The sequence below is a fragment of the Acanthisitta chloris genome, unplaced genomic scaffold (genome assembly GCF_000695815.1).
Source record: "Acanthisitta chloris isolate BGI_N310 unplaced genomic scaffold, ASM69581v1 scaffold11369, whole genome shotgun sequence".
In the NCBI taxonomy this organism is placed as follows: Eukaryota; Metazoa; Chordata; class Aves; order Passeriformes; family Acanthisittidae; genus Acanthisitta; species Acanthisitta chloris.
This window is the reverse complement of record NW_008692009.1, coordinates 1-18,236: the sequence shown is the minus strand read 5'-3', so window position 1 is coordinate 18,236 and position 18,236 is coordinate 1. Positions and strand designations below refer to the sequence as shown.

The following is an 18,236-nucleotide window of genomic DNA, read 5'->3' as shown; positions in this document are numbered from 1 at the left end:
CCACAGGAGAGGAAATCATTGGTGCAAACCCTGGCACTTCCCAAGTATCTTTTCTTTTATTTATTTATTATCTACAGATATTTTTAGACAGACCAGAAAAGGTTCAGCATCACATACCCAGGCCCTTCTTTCAGGATTTTACATTGTAGCAATTTGCCTACAAATTTAAGAGATTAAAGTTCTAATTATGGAGGTTATAAAAGTGCATTAATTCCTTCAGGGATCACCACCTCCTTCCCAAAAGAAACACGCACACAAAACTAGCCTAATGGCATTTCGGCGAATGCTTTACTCAATTCAGACGCCGAGGAAAAGGGTAGATGAGTGTCTAACAGCACCACCTGGTGACTCCTGCCAGAATAATGCCAGATCATTTTTAGCAGCATTGCGTCTTACTATGGGGTTCCATTATACCTTTTATACCTGAAAATATTACTCCACGGTTTGGGCAGTCTATTCATTAAATCAAAGTTAGACTTGGCTCCAAAATGTTTACAGGACTGGAGCTGAATATATATGTATGAATCCTTTGTGTAAATTTGGGCAAAATTCAAATACACTCACTAGTCCAATCTGACTAAACCACAGCTACAATTTCATGCTAACTGCCTAATGTCTGATTCACTGCAAAAATATCATTCCAGTGGTTACAAGATCAGCAGATGCCTTTGGTAAAACTGCCTCCATATTATCTAACTGACACAAGACAAGAGCTACAATCGCTTCGATCTTCTTTTTCTCCACTTTTCATCAAAAGACCATATGCCAAAATATTTCATCCAAACTCGCAATATTCTGTTTTGGAAAAGCTGCAATGGTGTCCCATGAAAGTCATAATTAAAGTGTTTGCTATTGCTATCCTGTTCCCTGTAACAGGCATCATATCTAATATTCTCTCTGGGTGAGAGAATAGTGCCTCATGCCTTGCTTGCATTGTGTTACAGGAGAGAAATGAAGTACAGCTGTGGAGCCTGGCCCAGAAAAAGAAAAATTGGCACACAGAAGACCAAATTATAATTCTAAAAGCCACTTTTTGGGAAGGAGATTCAGGGCTTTTTTTTTCTCAAAATCTTCTTTCCTTAGTTGTCCAACAGAAAATAAAATTTAGCCATTTTTTCAAAAATTTTAGTTGAAAACTCCATCTTCCAATGAAATATAATCCAAATAGTATTTCTTGACCCACTGTATAAATAAACCAGTTATTTAAGACTCTTACAAAAAGCCACAAAAAAAGTCTTTGAATTAAATTCTGGCTCGCCATTGTGAAGGATTTTGTCATCAACAATGTAAGCAGTTTTTTACATTTATAGGAAGGTTCCTCTTTTCAATTTTGGCCAATTCAGTTGGATCTTTTAAGAATCTAGTGAGCATATTTTTTTCAGCACTAAAGCATATTGAGCAACTTACGGTTCTGGTGTGTAGAGAGGATCTGAGCCATGTCGTATGTACTGGGTGCAGTGAAAAACTCTATATGCTAAGCCAGCTAAAAAATCTCTGGGAGACAGGTATCCAGCAACTGGTCTCACTGTGAAGCCAGACCTTTCTGAAGTGAAGGAGATAATAAAAGACTACATTATATATATATATATATCACTATATCAAGCATGGCACAAAGAATCTTGACTAAATATCACCATACATCACTTTCACCTGTTATGTACAAGCAGTATTTTGCATTGCTAGCATATGTTTCATAAAAACTGCTTGAGGTATTTCAAAGTGGGTTTGAATACCTTTGCCTAGAAAAAGTGCAAAGGTACCATAAATGATGTTTTTAAAATTTTTGTGTCTGGTACCAAATGGGAGAGAAGTTTCCACATCAGAAGATGACTTCTGTAGAATATATTCAAACCTAACAGAACAGGATAGGATTAAAATAAATCTGTCCTTATTTCTATAGATAAAAGACTGTGACAATAAAATACTAATTTTTACAGCTGAGGTCCTCATTTAAATATTTAAGGAAGTGTTCCTTTGTCAGATTGGAACAATTTCAGACTCAGTTAAAAAAGCACGTTTCTCTCAAAAATTCATTCCTTGCTCTTTCAAGGTTTTTACAGGAGAATGATTCAAGCTTTTCTTCAATAGATACTACTTTTGCTGTATGTAGCCTGAAAACATATTTCTGGAAGAAGTGTGAGACTTTGAATTTCTAGCTAGGGAGAAAGAACCTGTACAATTTAGGATCATTCCTTAGAGATCCAGAAGGGCACAACCCAATTCAAAGAATGATGAGTCAGCTATTAGTGAAGGCAGACATTCACAAACAATAGTTATGGATGAAGCACCGACTGCCGAAAGTCTGTCATAACAAATTTTCTATTTCTTTTAGCTAAAGATTATCCATCTATATCTGGGACAAAATGCTTTGCTAATTATTCTCTTAATGGCACATATATTTTTTTTTTTCAAACATACACCTTTATAATACTTTAGTTCCTGAGCAAGAGGATTAAGGAACAAGTACATGTGGCTGAAGAAACTCTTGTGGAGAAATTAAAACCTCAGATTAACTCTTTGGTGGCTTTTCCTCTAGAGCTAAAAGCAACAGGTTCTTGTCTGCCACATCTTCCATATAGGACACATTTACATTACAAAGGAAAATTAAGACTATTTTCACACTTAAATATGTCATATACTAATCTTTTAAAAAATAAAATGAAAGAGAAGTACCAGATCACGTATGAGGTACCATATATTTTTTTCAACCTACAAATATAATTACTACCTTCATGAGGTGTTGAGTACTCAGGAAAGCCTCATATTCATCAGGCTATACAACAATGTGCCAAACCTGCTTTCCTCTTTAAATTCAGTTATCTTGGCATTTGACTTCCTCTTTTACCTGCCTGGATACTTGGGGGATGCCCACTGTGGTTATCAGAAATCACATCCTGTGCCCTGAGAGAGCAGAGCATACTAACAAAAAAGAGTGTTTTCATGAAACCACGTCTATTGATAAACCAAATATGAATCTTACCTTTAAGAAAAACAGAAACATCTTCCAACTGAGGCACATTATCCTCTCTGTATCCACAGTACTTGGTCAGCAGAGGAAAGTTTTTTAGATATTCATGACAAGCATGAGTTGGATAGAGTTTACTGAGTTCCCTAAAGACCACCCCCCACGTTTTAACTTCTTCAGCTGTGTACTCTATTCTGGGAATAGGTTGACCACTGTAAAGAAAAGAAATAATACAAAATACATCTGAATACAACCAGATTCTAGACAGATTGTGGATAGTGACATTTCTGCAAGAAGTATTTTAAAATAAATAAAGGCAAAGACAATTAAAATAATTTAAAGCTATTTTAGATTGACAGCTAGATGCTTTTTTCTTAGAATTATTTCTTGATGTCAAACTGTACGTATCATTTTCTTAAGAACTGTGTTTCACATTAAACAAGTACATCATTTCTTAATCTTTGTACATATCACAGTAGAAAGATGGATTTCCTATATTCCTATTCCAGACTAATATTTCCCCACTTATTGCCACTGATGCCTTTGTAAGTGGATAGCTGAAGATGCTGATTCAGTCCAAAGCGTAGATTCAGTAAGACCTACAGCACACTGCATGCTCTATGCATTCTTTAAAATACAAATATTATATACATAATCATTACTTAGCATTTTACAAAGTTAAGATTAAGCAATTACATAGATGCTCAGAAATGCATGCATTAATTAAAATATATATTTATTTATTTATTGTTTAGACTACTCCTTACATGTGCAGATATGTTTGGAATCTCAAATTCATGTAGGACTATGGCATGAGAATGCTCACCTCAGAGCCAACAGCCCAGCCCAGGCAAAACTCAGCCTGTAAATACATGTCTCCTATATATTTTTGTTCTGCATGGTTCCTCTGCCTCCTCTCCCTTACACAGGTATACAGAAATTGCAAAGCAGGAGCCTTCCACAATATCTGCTAATCTGTTTCTGACATCCAAGATTTGCCTTGAGTAGTTACAGCTAATTCAAAACCCAATGACAGTGTGAACAGTGTGAAGAGCTCCTTTCAACTTCCACTGCCTTCTATTTAGCTGTAAGGAATTTCCCATGTCATGGTCATGGGCCATCATCTCATGTCATTAATTTTCCCTAGAAACATTATCATCTTTCTCTGGATTTAATATTCACAACCTATATGTAATCTCTGCAATCTGCCTTCTCCTCAGGTATCTTCTTTTGCCACACTATAATCATGTACAGATGGTCAAAGGGATTCACAGGATCCTTCTCCACTCAATCAGTCCTTATCTCCCACTTCCTTGCAACAGGGCTGGCAATGTGGGCACTCTAAATCCAGTGCTGCAGCTTCCCCAGTATCACAGACAGCAGCTGAACAGGTATATTAGGCATGGGGAACCCCACTAAAGCAGGAGAATTGCAGTGCTGGGCTTTTATTGGCAGTTGGCTCTCCATTTCAGTTATTGCCCAGTTCATAATCTCATCTCCACTGTACGAGGTAACAAGGAATAATCACCTCACATTTGATTGCTGCTATGCAGTCTCTTCATGCACAAGAGAGGATCATCTGCCCTACATCCATTGTGGTTCTCCCCTCATCTTTATTGAAAACTTACCATTCAATCTCCTTGCCTTTCACTATATCAAAGGATTCTTTTATATCAAAAGGATTTTATATCAAAGAATCCCTGAGGAGAAAGACTTGGGAGTGATGGTGGATGAGAAACTCAACATGAGCTGGCAGTGTGTGCAGAAAGCCAATCAAACCCTGGGCTGCATCAAAAGGAGTGTGGCCAGCAGGCTGAAGGAGATGATTCTCCCCTTCTATTCTGCTCTCATGAAATCCCACCTGGAATACTGTGTGCAGTTCTGGTGCCCTCAACGTAAGAAGAGCATAGAACTATTAGAGCAAGTCCAGAGGAGGCCCACAAATTTAATAAGAGGATTGGAGCATATCCCCCACGAAGACAGGCTGAGGAAGTTGGGGCCATTCTGCCTGGAGAAGAGAAGGTTGCATGGAGACCTTATAGCAACCTTCCAGTATCTGAAGGGGCCTGCAGGGAAGCTGGAGAGGGACTCTTTGTTAGGAACTGCAGTGATAGGACAAGGGGTAATGGGTTCAAACTCAAAGAGGGGAAATTTAGATTAGATATCAGGAAAGGTTTTTTTACTGTGAGGGTGGTGAGACACTGGAAGAGGCTCTCTAGGGAGGCAGTGGATACCTGAACCCTGGCAGTGTTCAAGGCCAGGCTGGATGAAGCCTTGAGCATCCTGGTCTAGTGGGAGGGGCCCCTGCCCATGGCAAAGGGGGTTGGGACTAGATAATCTATAAGGTCCATTCCAACCCCTTAACATTCTGCAGTTCTATGACTCTATGATTTTGATCATGGCAGTCAGTCAAAAGCTACTTTTTATGAAGTACTCATGTTTGTTAAGGACTCATTGAATATCCACTACATCCGCTAGTTCCCTGTTAGCCACTCTTTTGCAGCAAGACAAAAATTGCAAAACATTAGTGAAGTATTTCTCATCCACAGAACCTGCATTGTGTCCATGCCCATCCTCAGTGGGAGTCAGTCCTGTCCTTCCCCTTAACAATTCATCAGCCTTAAGCTGCCTGCCAGTTCATGGAAAGCATAGCACAGCTATTCTAAATTGTACCATACATGACAGATACAAGCAGGTTGCTACTCCATCCACCTGGGTTTGCCAGAATTCCCAGCCTAATCCCTTTGCTTTAGACCCGACCTCTACTACCAGTACTGTCAGTATGGGTCAGCACTGGCCCATCAAGGACTAAAATGTGTGCACCAGTGGAAAAACATGTTTCTGTTCAACCTGTCACTAGGAAGGCATAAACACAATCAAGGATCTGAAGCTTGTTCACTGCTTGCTAAAAGGTTTATAACTTAGTTATTGCTTCAATTAATTCATTAGTACTGAAGGTTCACCAAACACTGATTTCTTAATAGGATTTATGCCTAGGAAAGCTGGTCTTATTTCCAGCTGACCATGATATTGCTTTCTTTATCAAGAAAATCAAAGCAGCCAGACTTGGGGGAGGACCTCAGGTACCTTTCTCCCTCAGCTCAGTATACCTCAGTTTTCTAACTCTCTTATTTCAACAAGCAAGACCCATCTTGCATTCAAATATTTCAACAAATCATGGAAATGGCCAGTCTGCATAGGCAGCCACTTCCTTGTGGCTGAGCAAGATGACTCTAAAAGCTAATCTATCCTGAATTTTTATTTCTCCTTATTATAATAGGGTCTTCCCATTTTGCCATGGTCATGAGCAAACAACTCATATTATGAACTCCCTTTTAAACATCATATGTTTCTTCCAGATTTAATTTTCTCAACACTTTTCAAATCCTTAATCAGTCTCGAAGAACTAATTAGCAAGATTTTCACTATCTTTAGGATAGAAGCTAAGTGAACGAGGGAGGAATATGTTTCTTTATGGGTTTTTTGGTCCATTTGTTTCATACAGCTGATCTTCACTGCTGTGCTCTATGAACATCTTCCCCTTTAACACTCAGCTCAAATAAATATCTGCCCCTCCAAGTTCACTTCTTAGTGTTTTTTTCTCTCTCTCTCCACTACAGAGGCCACTTAATGTTCAAGCAAAGCAGAACATCTACCACTACAGAATAGTAGCAATTCATAAAGGAAATGCTGATCTGGGATTTTTCAACTCCATTTTTTTTATGGAGTCAATTCTTTGCAGCCAAATCTCTTTGCTATTTTTTTAAGGAAACAAGTGTGGTTTGCTTTTTTTTTCACACTGCAAAAAGTAGAAACACACCAAACCTCAGTAAGTGATGGCTGAGAGGTGTTTATCCCCAAGGAAAGCAGCCCTTATAACAGAGTTGTTCTCTTTGTATAAATAAATAAATAGTCATTAGGCCACAGAAGAGAGTGTGATGAGACTGCGATGTAGTGCCGAGGCACCTATATTAACTCTGAGCTCCACAGCATGGATAGCAGAAACAGCTCAGCTGTAGCAGCTCGGAGTCCCTCCTGAGCTGATCTGCCTTTTCTCAGCATGGCTTAGGCTGAGCTGCAGCAGGATGCAGTGTCTCCCTGGGCTGTCTCTACAGACACCCAGAGACAGACTGGCTGTACAGACCAGTAGACATGGCACATCCCTGGGATTAAGGATGAACACTGCAGGAGACCTGAAGCATGAATGAGATTTTTGGCACATGTTAGGTAAGTGCCCTCAGCAATGGTCTCCCAGCCCATTTTGTGGTCCCTGGCTAAGAATATTGCAAACATCTTGTTTTCTCTCTGATCATAATAACATGGTGAGTTAGAAATCTTTTGAAGATTTGAAAACATGAGCAGAATGAAGGAATACAACTGAGTGGTTCTGCTGAAGTACAAGATTTGGCCCCAAAAATCTCTGGTTTGGGCTGTTTGATTTTTGCAATGTGCCTGCAAAAATCATTCTTAAGCCATCAAAATCTGAAGAATGAAAAGGTTTTCCCTTTCCTTTATCTGGGTTTTTTTGTTGTTTTGGTTTGTTTTTTTCTGGGAATATGCAGAATAACTTCATGTGATTTTTGTGAGAAGAATGATGTTTGTCACTGCTTTCAGGGGAGAAAAAAAAACACACTTTGAAGTAGAAGACCTACTACTGCTTAGTAAGCCAGCTGAATGACCTTTCCAGCACTTAGGCAGCTGACAGGGAGAAGGGAAGAAGGTATTTCCAGCAAGTTAGCAGGTGTGAAATGCATGGCACTACTGCTACCGTCATGCATAAATGGAGAACTATCCAACTGAAAGAGCCTAGGAGCACACACAGCCTGCCCTCATCCACGCCTGACATTTCACACTGCAACAAATGTTAGGAAAGGAGTGCTAACTTTACTGCAAGCAGTCTAAAAACGAGATAATAAATCAATCAGTTGAAAACAAACATACAAACAAAAAATATCCCTCAATTTACATTTGAAAGCTGAGTAAGTACTAACTCAGGACTTACTTGGGCAGCCCAGAAAGCTCCTCTACCACCCAACACCCTGCCCCAGCAGCTCAGTGTGCTGGATGGATGTCATGAGCACTCAGCTAAACAAATGCCACTGTGGGCCAAAAAAAAAACCAGGGAACGAACACTAGCACTTACACATTTGTTAGACTGGTAATAGCTTAACGACAGGAATGGGACAACAGTAAAGGAGAAATATAATCAGAATTATATGGTCACAAAGCAGAGCTAATCCTTCTGTCTCCCCAGCCTTCTGTGGGCTGTATACTAGCCTTATACTGAAAAACCTTCAAAAATCCATTTTTTAATAGCTTCCTGACAGAATGTGCTTTCTATAAAGGGAGAAAAAAATTGTGTGTTTCATATTCTTTAAACAATGTAGGTAGAAATCTCAAAGGAGAAAAATGAAAAACCTGAAGAAATGTGGTAAAATGGAAAAGAACATGAAATTAGTATGTTCTTTCCCTTGAGAATGAGGCCTTAAGCCTGTTGCAAATAAAACCAAGAGTAGGATTAGAATTAGCTGAATGCTTCTATGACAAGAAAATTGCAACACAGTAGGTGTTTGTAGGTAGAAGAGAAAGTTTCCTGACTTCCAGGGGCTGTGGCAAATTGAAAATACTGACTTGAAATGGGGAAAAGAGAAAACACATGCAGTGTATTTATGCACAGGCACCAGCTCTACTAACTACACAGAAATGCACTGAATTCTAAGAAATTTGGAGCTGTGCTGGTAAAATTGATAAACAGCATTTTGCAGCATCCAGGAGAATCATAAAATCGTTAAGGTTGGAAAAGACCTCTAAGATCACTGAGTCCAACTCTTAGCCCAGCACTGCCATGTTCACCTCCAAACCTTGTCCCCAGATGCCACATCCACACACCTTTTCAACACTTCCAGGGACGGTGATTTTATCACTTCCCTGGGGAGCATATTCCAATGCCAGACCACTCTTCTGGTGAAGAAATTTTTCCTAATATCCAATCTAAACCTCCCCTAGTGCAACTTGAAGCCATTTCCCCTTGTCCTGTCACTTGTTATCTGGGAGAAGAGACCAACTCCCACCTCACTACAACTTCCTGTCAAGTCCTTGTAGAGAGTGATAAGGTCTCCCATGAGCCTCCTTTTCCCCAGACTACACAACCTCAGCTATCTCAGCTGTTCCTCATAAGACTTGTGCTCCAGACCCTTCACAAGCTTTGCTGCCCTTCTGTAGACATGCTCCAGCACCTCAATCTTTTTCTTGTAGTGAGGGGCTCAAAACTGAACACAGGATTCAATGTGTGGCCTCACCAGTGCCAAATACAGGGACAAAATCACTGCCCTGGTCCTGCTGGCCACATTATTTATGATACAAGCCAGGATGCCATTGGCCGTCTTGGCCACCTGGGCACACTGCTGGCTCATGTTCAGATGCTGCCCAACAATACTCTCAAGTCCTTTTCCACCAGGCAGCTTTCCAGTCACTGTGCCCCAAGCCCGTGGCAGTGTATGGGCTTGTTGCGACCCAAGTATAGGACCCAGCACTTTACCTTGTTGAACCTCATACAATTGGCCTCAGCCCAATACAGTACATGTACCAGAAGAAAATAATAATATTGGGGTTTAGTGAGCTCTTTCAACTAAGTAAGGATGCTAGAAATGTGTGATTCAGCAGTACACCAGTTTGTCAGTAAGACATGCAAACATTTCTAAAATCTTTTCTTAATTTTAAGCAGCTGTGAATAAAAAGCTGAAGAGAGAGTATTTGCCTTTCAAAGGCTTTACATGTCTGTATCTGTATCAAAAATGTAATGGGATTCCAAGCATCAGGTTTGTAATATATAGGCTACACTAAACTAGTCAAAGTTTAAAGGATGACTTTCTCTACTGTTGAACTTCACCCTACCGAATTAAGTAGAGCATAAATTTTAACTAGTCAGCAGCACAGGGAAGAATTATGCCAGTACTTACTATTTATAGCTCATGGCAACATCCACAAAGTACTTTCTTCTCTGTCGATAGACATTGTCTTTAAATCCCTTAAGCAAGGAATAAGATAGTCATTTACAATAAAGACAGAAAATTCGCTGTAAGAATTATAAAATAAATCATTAAAGTGTTTATTTAGTACTTAATTGTATTGTATTTTCATTAACACTGCCTACTGGACTGCAAGAGAAGATAAGGATTTCTTCACTTTTTACCCCACCGAACTCCCACAGGAGTTATTTCAATACAGTTTTGTGCATAGGTACAGTCATTCATCCAAGATGTTGAAAAATGAAACTTTTTTCTTGTCATTTCATCTCACTCAGGTTTTCCTTGATCTGAACAGAGATCTACATGGAGGCACATAGCAGAAAAATTTGTCTATCCCTAATACATCTTTCTTCAGAAGTGTCTAGAGATCACACACAACTCATTAGAAGATTTTTATTTCAGCACTTGCCACCTTAACCAACACCATCAGCCTTCAGCATCAAATAGGCATATTGCTCCAGTTTGAATTACCAAGGAAGAGGCTCATACCTTTTCATCATTAAGCACAAAAGAGTTGTATAACATACACATTGGCCAGTTACAGCTCTTTGATCTATTAAAAATTAGAACAACATCTCTTTTATACCTGTAAAGTATTTAGATACTTCAGGTTTTGGACTACAAGAAGAGTTAACTATTTTCAAGGTAGAACTGCCAACCTCTTGAATATGAAAAAGTGTAAACAGTTATCTAAGTTCCCCAGTTAGTATCCATGAAGTACATTTAATTTCCCCTAGTCAAAGCTGAAAATTCAAATGTATTTTTTCCTTAATTCTCACATACACAAACACAAATCACTGAAGGGAATTGAAAAGGTAACATCTCTTGACTTGAAATATTTGTATGAGCTTCCACAAAACTCAGTAGTCATTTTAGTGGCCCATAACCTAAGCTGTGTTGCTGGGGCAGAGTAAGGGAGCATTTCAGAAGACTGCAGAAAATCTGCAAGCCTTCAATCCTACACAGAAAAGTTTTTTTGACTGGCAAAAGGTTGCTGCAATCTGGGGGAGCCTCTTTGTCTCCTTAATACCTTTTGACATAAATGCTGAGTTACTCAGCTGAAGACCACTCAAGACCTGAAAAGTGATGGAAGAGAGCACAGGGGACTTAAAAGCCTGTCGTGTGTATTAAAACTGAGACTGAAATCATTAGCCAATATGGAATGGGTTAGGGCTGTGCTGCTGAAGTGGTGCTATCCTTACAGCTTCTGTAATAGAATGAATAATTCTCTTTGGTCCTCTGGCACCTACATGCCATTGTTAAAGAACAGGGCAGGCACCTGAAGTGGTCTTTCAAAGGCCAGTCACAGATTTACGTTTTTCCCCCCATTTCTAACATCTAGAATGCTGCATAGGCTAACACATGGTGTGTAAATTATGTTTATCAGAGTTCCCCCAAGTGTGAAATATATATTCATATAATGCAAATGTCTTTTTTTTTTGTTTTCTGTAAAACTGAAGGCAAATTTTCAGCAGAGTGCTCAAGTATTTAATGAAGGTACCAGCTCAGAACATAAAACAGTATCTAATGGCCTGTCACGGTCATAAACTCAAAGCTGGAATGAGATGTCACTACAACCTCTGTTTGAACCAAATTATGGTCAATGGTTGAAGATAATCAACAGACTTTTCTGAGAAAATGTGAAGTAAATGCTAGTTCATCACGAAAATGTACATGGCAGAAACCAGGATCCAGTGACACGCTCCCTGACTGTGGGTCTGCAGTGTGGGAAGGGCTCACACATGGTAGAGGTGGCTGAAAACAAAGCGAGGTGATGATGATGATTATTATGGCTGATATGTGACACCAGAGACAGAGAAGTGGGGCTGCCAGGGGACATTGTGATGGTGTCCATTTGGCTTGTGTGCACAGGTGTGAGAATCTGTGCCTGAGCTCCACCAGAGCACAAAATGTGTACAACAGAAACCAAAGGAGACTATAGCTTACAGCTAGAGTTTAATCTGATTCTACCACAAGACAGTCTTATGGTCACATGTCTTAATTCACTGCCTACTTCCTTTCTGCTGGAGATTCCCTACAATACTGGTTTAATCCAGCCTATTTTAGGAATGAATACGAGTAGCTACCACCAGTATCTTTCAGCCAAGCTATCCAGAGGTAACTTGGATTTATAAAAAGGGTAAATGTTGTAACATAAATGCTTTGAATCATCTGCCATCTAATGTCTTAGAGGTTAAGCATTTATGGACACAAGAAAGAAATAAAATAGTAAAAAATCTATTTTTCTGTCTTTTGCATTAAGCATTTGGCAGGACTGCAGATACAGCTTATGCAAAATACAGGCTTGTCTCCCGTCACCAAAGTCAGGAAACAGTGCAAGACACCTTCCCATCTGTTGCATTCACCAGAAACAGGAATATATTGCTCCATTTTATTTTGTAATTACCTCCTGAGTGCCAAATTATTCCTTCATAATTCTTTCTTCTCTGACACCTAGGTTAGTATCAATTCTTAGCCAAGAGCTACTTCTGGCAGAACTGAAGGTCACCTTGATCTAAATTCTTTGAAGTTTGAAACCTAGTTTCAACTAGTTGATTTTTTAAAAAATGCAAGCAGTACAAAAGGGGACATACTTGTTAAGCAATAAATAAGCAATAAGTAATCCTTTTTGCTTCTACAGAAAAGGAAAATTAATTTGCTAAAACTACTGAAGAGAAACCAGTCCCCATGTTCAGAAAACAATCAGCAGTCAACAGGGGTTTTATTTGACTGGCAAGTAACCTGACCAATTGTCTATAGGACCATTTTGTGTTACACTTACAGGGTGATCTGCGTCCAGTTCAGATCCATACATCAAAACTCTCTGTGAGCATTTGTCTAATTCAGATATCTTCCTGGGGAACCAAGGGACACAGTCGAGATCTGTAGAAGACAGAATATGAGTTGAATGCACCAGATTATGGAGATACCTGTGCAAAACGTTTGTCAGTATCTAAACCAAATGATACAAAACTAGCCTTGCCTTCTTCATCAGTCCAGATGTTTTCTGGTGGATTGAGAGATACAATATTAGTTTGAAACTTGAGCAACTGGATTAGGTCATTAAATTCTTTCTTACTGCAGTCGCAGTCCACAAAAATTTCCACCTCTGAATTCCTTCTCTTTGATTTTCGTGATTCAATATGAACCATACTCACATGTTTTTCCTGTGGAAAGATGAAATAACAGATGAAGCACAGACATACCAGCTAGAAGAGCAATATTGATGGCATATTGCCCAGGGAAGTTTTTCCAGGTATTAAAAAGCCTTTTTATTGAAAGTACTCACTTTGTATTTACACATTTAGTTAGCGACGCATAATAAATACTGATGACAAAAAAAAATAATCTGTACAGTAAAAATAAAATGTTAATGTTAACGAAGTACGCCAAGTAACAATTTAATTTTATCTACCGAACAATCTCTTACAGAGGACAGTAAAACATAATTTAAAACAAATATTGAATGCAATTTTCTATTTACCTCTGCCATAAATATTATATTTTAATGCAATTTTATTAGGCAATATGTGTAATAATAATGTTAATTTAAAATAGATTTGAGTGATCTTCTTTAAATAGATGCCATTAAACATGTACTACTTCAGTATCTCTTATGAACAAGCGCGGAAAAAAGTATTTTTGTGAGGATGACTGTATATCATACATCATCTATCTTTTGTGCAGCAATTATCAATAACCCAAAGTGTCAATAGCAATAAAATTATAATAAAATTAAAATCTAATTCAATTTATTCTCTATTACAATGTCCTCATCAAACAAAAGTCATGCAACAAACATGGGAGTGTAAATACTTGCATGAACCCTTTCCTATGGGGTATTCTCCCACCACAACTACTGGTCTGCCAAGGGTGTCATGCAATGACAGAGAGCCATAGTGTACTATGACTGACCTGATCTAGTGTTGCAACAGACTTTCTTCATAGTAGAAGGTTGGATTAGACGACTGCTTGCAGCCAATACTTCTGCTGACACTGATTTTTCCTTTTTTTTTTCTCCAGACAGAAACTATGTGTTACTTTTCACAACTGTCCTTTCAATTACTCAGTGACTTCCAAACAAAACTTCATGCTTGTACTTCCACTAACCTGCTGAATTTTACATAAAATGTCCATTTCAGGTGAAGGTCTCCTCTGGTACAGTCAACCAGCAGCCTCTGCTTTTACACCTCTGGATATAACTCTTTCACTGGCATGCTCCATAACCTATGTATACAGTGTAGCTAGCCCCATCATGTAACAAATTCATTCTGATCTACCCTGGATTACGCAGAGAACAAAAACCCTGCACTCCCCACCACAGTACTCAAATTGATAAGTGATTACATGAATGGGGGTGATATCTTTGCCACATCTTCCAGCCATGTTTTAAGAGATCAGCATGAGTTATATATCTACTCCCAAGAAGGAGTAGTTGATGTGCAAATCCAAAATTTCAGGTATGAACCTGTACAAGCACTTAAGCCAGAGCTGCAATTAGACACTTAACCCTTGGAGAGAAGCTGCATTGCAAACATGACTCTTTCTGCAACTTCTGTTTGCTCACTTAGGCTTCCTTCTTTCTGTCAAACACCCTACTTCCTGGCAGCCTCCCTCCTGTGGGTCTAACTCTTCCCCTTTCCTTGGCTGGGGAATCTGCTCCCAGAGCCAGACCCTGTGAGTGAGGACTGGTAATGCTCAGTGCTCCCACACTTGGACCTCTCTGACAGTTTGGCCTTAGAGGCAGGCTCCAAGACACTTCTAACTTTCTCTTCACTGCACTGCATAGACTGAACAACCTAAGCCTTTTATCATACTGGTTTGTTTTAACTCCCCTCAGACATGCCTCCAAGCCCTCTTCCACTTCTTAATAAGGCAAGGAGACCATGTGCAGTAGTAGCAGTCTGACCGAAAATCACCAGTTGCGTGGGGATCTGTGTGGGAACCAATGCTTCACAAATCCAGTTACACACACAAAGCCCTGACCCTGCAAGCACTTAAAGGTGTCTTTAACTTCATGACCAAACACTGCCCTGCAGCAAGGCTTCCACCATCACCTGATTGTATGTAATTTAGTTTCCAAACTACTCTCTGAAAGTGCCTCCTTTCGCTGTGGCCTCCACAGACAACTTCAAATCTGATTTCTGGTGTTGAGAATCACACACCAGAAATCTAAAGCAAAGACTGTGAGCATCAGCATCCATGTTAAACTTCCTTCCAGAAAACCCTTCATGAGCCCAAAATGCCTTGCTGAATGGTCCATAAAATTTTAAGTTACTTTTATTCAGTTCAGCAGAGTGAGTGTAACTGCACTCTATTCCTTCTGCCACAGTCCATTAGGTTTATACCAACAAACAGCCTGACCTCAGTAGCCTTCCTCAGTCCAGTCAGCATAATGATTTGTAAGCTTTACCTGGAAGAGTCGAAGGGCTTTCACCAATCCACCAACTTCATTCTTCAAGGAAAACACCACTGCTGTCTTTCCACCTTCAGAGTCACCTTTCCCATTTCCTTTATTCCCTTTCTTTTCCTCATTTTTCCCAGAACTTGATCTGTTTAGCTACAAATCGATAAAGAACATGATCAACTCAGATGAAAACAGGCATTTCCCAAAACTGCATCTTTTAAGCAAAGAGAACTTTTTGTTAGAAAATAGCTGAACAGAACTCATCCAGACTTCATTTAGTAGTGTGTTTATTTGAAAACAGAACCACAGATCAAAGGCAGCTGCTAGGGGTGATTATGTGAAAGGCTAGTCCATAAAAAGCAAAAAGAAAGCTTAAGGAAAAGCATAAAAATGTTTAGGATACAAATAGGATGGTATTATTAGAGCAATGCTATCATTAGCAATAAATATGAAGTTAATGATGGTCTGAGTTACTGGAAAAACCAGCAGCTCTGCTATTCTAACCTGTACCAGTCAATTTCTGATGATTTGTGCTAGTCTATGTCTTTGTATTAAACATTACACTTAAAACATAAACTTCATGTTTGCTGTCATAGTACAATTAATGTTGTTGTGCAATGTAATTTTTCCTGAGGAAACCAAACCTCTGCTGTTTATACAAACAAGGACAGAAATACATGCTTAGACTGCATCATGGAGTATCAAGTTGAAAGGGACCCCAACAATCCTCCGGTCCAACCTTTCTTGCCAAGAGTATAGTCGGGACAAGATCCCTCAGCACCCTATCCAGCTGAATCTTAAAACTGTCCAGTGTTGAGGAATCCACTGCTTCCCTGAGGAGATTATTCAAATGACTGATTGGTCTCACTGCGAAAAACTGTACATCCCATATAGGATGAGTTAGCTGAGGAACTTGGCCACTCCTACCTTCTCACAATTTGGGAGTCAATGACTGTTTTAAGCCAAATATCAGCTAGTGTTTTCCAGAAATGTAAATTTGTCAGCCTAAATCTTGTTGAGATGCCAACAGTACAGCCTTTATAGACAATTTTTATAAGAGTGACTATAATTTTCAAAACCAGCCTGCATTTTCCAATACCCAGGTTGTGGCTCATGGAGAAGTTAAATCTCCAGTGAGATGCTAACTGTTTTTTTATAATCCATAATATAGTCACTAAAAAAATATGAAGATAGAAATTAAAAATCATATACAACTATTCCACATGAATTAAACTGCCCTTTAGTAATTTGTAAATCATCTTACAGAAAATAACCTGAAAATGAAGCTTTTTAAAACAGGTCTTATAACACTCTTTAAATGGCATAGGTTAGACCAGACACATTTAAACTAGTTACTGAAATATTAAGAAGTCTCTCTGGTATTTTCTCATCATTTATTATACTACTAGCAATTACATTTGCAGAATGATATATGAATGGTTTAACACATTTATTTTTTAGCAATTGAGCTTATATGATTCTGCTCAGTAGGAGGTTTGCCCAGGAATAGTTACAAGAAAGGTCACTTTTGTTTTAACTTTGGTAACATTTGGGATTTGGCTAAATCCTTTTCATACATATCAACTACACAACCTCCATATGAAGTCACAAAGGTGTTATTTTTATACCATCTGTGTTTTTTCTATGTGCGCTGTTTCTAGAAACTATGTACAGATGATTGTGGAATCAACTGAGTGTCTGAGAATCTCAATATCGTCAATGCCTCTGGGAAACAATGGCACTTGGCACCTTCCAAGACTGTTCCCTAATACTCTCATTACCCAAAGTGATGACTGAAAGACCCTCTCAAGCATATGAAAACTAGAATACCTATTTGTTATGAGCCCAGTAGAAGCTGAACTCAAATCTTATCAGCCATGCTCATTAGTATACTTCATAATTAAGTAACAACTAACAGATCAACTTTCCTAATGAAAATTAAATATCCGTAGGAAGTGCAAGTACTCAGGAAAAAAAGTCATCTATAGCAAACTCAGTGAAGAAAGCAATGCAAATATACAGTAGAACAAATTTGTTCCATTTAATTCAATGCTTCCAATAGAAGCAAAGTATATACAGAGACATTCCACATTTTACTAGAAAGAATACAAGACAGTTCACTACTGATACAAACTGGCGCATTCTGCTGGATCTACTCAAATGATCCAGATTTTCATGTGCTGCAGAATTTTATAGGGGGCAGTCTTTATACTCCTAAATATCTGACATATTCAGAGCAGGTTGCATTATTAGCCCCTATTAGCACTCTTTCATTAAAGTACACACACATTTATCTGTAAGCATACAGAAGTTTATCCCATGCCTGAAATCAGCCAAGCACCTGTTGCACCCATATCATCCCCAGGGAAGGTGCAGGATGCTCCGGGCGCTGCGCTGCCCGCGGGCAGAGGAGGCACAGAGCGGCACAGCCCGCGGCACCAGCGACAGCGAGCGCCTGGGACTCGTGTCTCGCCAAAAAAGCTTCACATACCGAGCTGGGAGGTCTAGGAGCGACTCGAAAGGTAAGTTCTGCTGATGCGTACAGCCCGCAAGAGTAAGCAAAGACTTCTAAAATTCAAGTATTTAAAACCACCCGAACCGGACCCCAATGCTTTGCTATTATTCCAGCGGCAATAAGGTTCGTTTCTGCAGCACGGTGTGTACTGGGAATGAAACCTTTCCCGCTGCTTACAAACTGTCTCAAGGCAGCACTTTGAACGATGCGACAGCAAAGCGAGTTTCACCGGCCCCTGCGGCTGCTGAAAACCGACCGACTGCGGCGAGAAGCGCCGACCGGCCCGGAGCTGTCCCGAGCGGCCCGGAGCTGCCCTGAGCG

General features: G+C 39.4%; 1 protein-coding gene across 1 annotated transcript in view; it reads right to left on the bottom strand.

The window, feature by feature from the left end:
* Positions 1–16,092, bottom strand: part of TPH2 (tryptophan hydroxylase 2) — a 48,770-nt gene extending 32,678 nt beyond the window's left edge. The window contains exons 1-7 of the mRNA XM_009082491.1: positions 16,078–16,092; positions 15,407–15,553; positions 12,977–13,160; positions 12,776–12,876; positions 9,925–9,992; positions 2,981–3,177; positions 1,408–1,543 (exon numbers count right to left, since the gene is read on the bottom strand). Of these exons, the coding sequence (XP_009080739.1) occupies positions 1,408–1,543; positions 2,981–3,177; positions 9,925–9,992; positions 12,776–12,876; positions 12,977–13,160; positions 15,407–15,553; positions 16,078–16,092 (848 nt within the window). The remainder of the gene's footprint in view (positions 1–1,407; positions 1,544–2,980; positions 3,178–9,924; positions 9,993–12,775; positions 12,877–12,976; positions 13,161–15,406; positions 15,554–16,077) is intronic.
* Positions 16,093–18,236: the final 2,144 nt, after the last annotated feature.